This window comes from Cebus imitator, unplaced genomic scaffold (genome assembly GCF_001604975.1).
Source record: "Cebus imitator isolate Cc_AM_T3 unplaced genomic scaffold, Cebus_imitator-1.0 Scaffold1, whole genome shotgun sequence".
Classification (NCBI taxonomy): domain Eukaryota; kingdom Metazoa; phylum Chordata; class Mammalia; order Primates; family Cebidae; genus Cebus; species Cebus imitator.
Window position 1 is genome coordinate 15,295,057 of NW_016107316.1, and position 3,008 is coordinate 15,298,064.

The following is a 3,008-nucleotide window of genomic DNA, read 5'->3' on the forward strand; positions in this document are numbered from 1 at the left end:
CTGTGCCATGCCTGGCTAAATTTGTTTTGTATTTTTGTAGAGGCAGAGTTTTGTCATGTTACTTGGGCTGGTTGCAAACTCCTGAGCTCAAATGATCCACCCACTCCAGCCTCCCAAAGTGCTGGGATTATAGGCGTCAGCCACCACATCCAGCCAACTACTGTTTCTATATCAATCACAGCTTTAGCCTTGCTCCATCTTCTTGTCTTCTGGTTCTTAAAATTACTCCTACTTTCTAACAGCATCTAACCCACTGAAAAGCCCCACTTCCTTATACTCTAACCAAAATCACTTAACACAAGCCCAAATCCTGTATGGTTCTCTATGACACATATTCTTCCATGGTATAATGAATCACCTCATCTTGTTTTACTGCACATATATTCCACGTGGTCTTCCCTGGAGAGTGATGATAACAGTTGGGACAATACACGAGTACAGGATGGATTAGGAGTAAAATGATATAATTACATAAAAATATCAACAATCAAAAGAACAGATAACATTCTACATAAAAGGATCTTTTGACACATAAACTTATCCTATCACGGATTCCCACAAATTCAAAATTCTCAATGTTTATCAGCACTGCAATTGTTAACTAATAAATAAATTTTCAATTAAATTCCCAAATCACAATGTAAATATAAAAAGTAAAAGATAAATGAAGAAACAAACCCCTGAAAATAATACCTACAACTACACAATTCTCTAAACACATTATTTTTATGTAGATTATTAGTTTCTCATTAAGAAGTTTTGATAACAGGTCATGAAAACTAATCTGTCTAGAACACAGGCATGCTTTAGTATTTAAACGGTAAACTGTTTTCTGATTGATCATCAAGGGGAATCTTGCCCTTTACATCCTTACCTCCTGGGTCTTTATCTGGATTATACTCTAATGCATTGCTACAGATGAGGTCAATATCTTTCAGGAAATCCTTAGCAGTCAGGTAATTATGTTTATCAATTTTAGTTATTACTGTTGATAAGTCCATTGGTTCCTTGATTACTTCAAGATAATCTGAAACCTAGAACAAATAAGATATTTCAATAAAAATTACTTCTGGATTTTCATACCATCTCAGTTCATAAAAACACAAAATAAAGTTTTTAAAAATTAAATCTAAATATCAAATAATTTACAAGGATAAAATTACAGTGCTATTTATGCTACTAAAGTTACTATCTGCCATACTTTCCATGAAAGCTTCAGTTTCCAAGTCATAACCTAAATCAATTCTGAAATGTTTCTGTTCTTGAAATCTGAAACCGTGTCAGCTTTTTTTTTATTCCTTTGGGCATATCTGAGAAGAGAATGTATGGACAAAAGTACCCAATAAGCATCAATAAATGTGACTTCAAGAAAAAAAAGGAAAATAAAAAGCAAAGACTTTTCGTATTGTGAGATAAGTTATTCTGATAAATCTCTTTAAATTTTCAACAAAAATTTTCATTTTCAGTTTTCCAGAGTGAACTATTTCATGGAAAGTATTTTCCACTCCTTTGGAGTCATCACATTCAGTCAATTATATAAGAAAATTAAGTATGGTTTTCCTAACCAGTATGAGATTTGCTGGATTTGTCCCTAAGTATAAAGAAATCTATAAACAAACAAAAAACAAACATGCTGGTTTCAGTGCTGATTTTCTGTGAGATAACCCTAAACAGGGGATATTAAGTCATGATTTGCCCAATAAATTGTGTATCCCTGACCAATAAGAAAGTGCAAGCAATGTATGTATCTACGGCCTTCCCCAATGCAAATCTCAAATCAAGTAAATAAGTTTGCTGTAAAAGCAGTCTTAGCAGTAATGTCTAAAATTAGTCCAGGAACAATTTCTGGGGAGACAGTCACATTCTGCTCTATGATCACAGGATTAGTTTTCTCATAGTTTCAGATGGTATTGATACTATTATTTTAAAACTTACATGCACATGTGTGCGTGTGCATATACATAATTTATATATGTTTTTTAATGTTTAAGATTATTTATAAAAATATTAAGTAGAAGTGTATATGTGTTTTAATTTACTTTTCACCCTTTGGGAGCTAAAAAATCAGTCAATCTACCTAGAGGGGAGGCAGTAGAGTTATACTGAAACAAACTACCTCAGAGGATATTAGCTGGATTCCTTGTTCTGGTATTTGACATAAATGCCTATGTACAAGTGGAAACTGTTTTATAAACTGAAAAGCACTATATTTATCTGACCAACATTTTCTATCCCCTTGCACTAACTTACCATAATTTATAACATTTATTCTATTAGAGATGACATTTGAAAATCTGACAAATCTTTTTTGATTAGAAAGAAAAAGAGTTCTCCTGAGCAAAAGCAAAATTGGTTTACTCCCAGCATGGGAGGTTGAGTTAGGGCCAAGCCCTTATCCTTTAAGAAGTATCAGAGTCCAAATATACTAAATGGGGGAGTGGAAGGAAGGGCACAAATACATATCACATTTACTTAAAATGACTTTTTTAATTGAGAGTTTTAAGATTATCTAAAAATACTATGGGGAGGGGTGATGTCCCACAAGTATACAGTGATATTTATTAATTAAAAAAGCAAATTAGGCATGTCCTGATATCCCAGTGGAAAGATACTAAGTAGCTATGATCATGAATGTGGGCTTTAAATTTTAAAAAACTTTCAAGTCTTGGCTATGTCACTTGCCAATAAGTCTGGTTCCTGAGCTGCAAAGTAAAAATAATAATAATGATCCTACAAGGTTAAGAGGATCAAGTGGAAAAACCAATGTATTATGGATAAATGCACAAATAAAATTATAGATCATCTCTTTGTTCCAAAAATGGGAAAAAAATACTTATTTTCAGACTTGCCGGGGGGAAGAATGTAAATGCTAGCTCATTCTTCCCAGTAACAGATGAGGTAATGGTTTCAAAGGAATCTGCTCAGGTCTAAAAGCACAGATATCACAATTAGGATACAACATTAAACTCTGAATCATTCATAATTAGATGTTTAAAAAAAAAAAAAAA

At 32.8% G+C, this 3,008-nt stretch overlaps 1 protein-coding gene across 4 annotated transcripts in view; it reads right to left on the reverse strand.

Annotated features, from left to right (window-relative positions):
* ATAD2B (ATPase family AAA domain containing 2B) overlaps positions 1-3,008 on the reverse strand; it is a 186,756-nt gene that overhangs the window by 34,200 nt on the left and 149,548 nt on the right. For all 4 annotated transcript variants that reach the window (XM_017526651.2, XM_017526643.2, XM_037737676.1 and 1 more), the window contains exon 22: positions 875-1,034. In XM_017526651.2, coding sequence (XP_017382140.1) covers positions 875-1,034 — 160 coding nt within the window. The remainder of the gene's footprint in view (positions 1-874; positions 1,035-3,008) is intronic.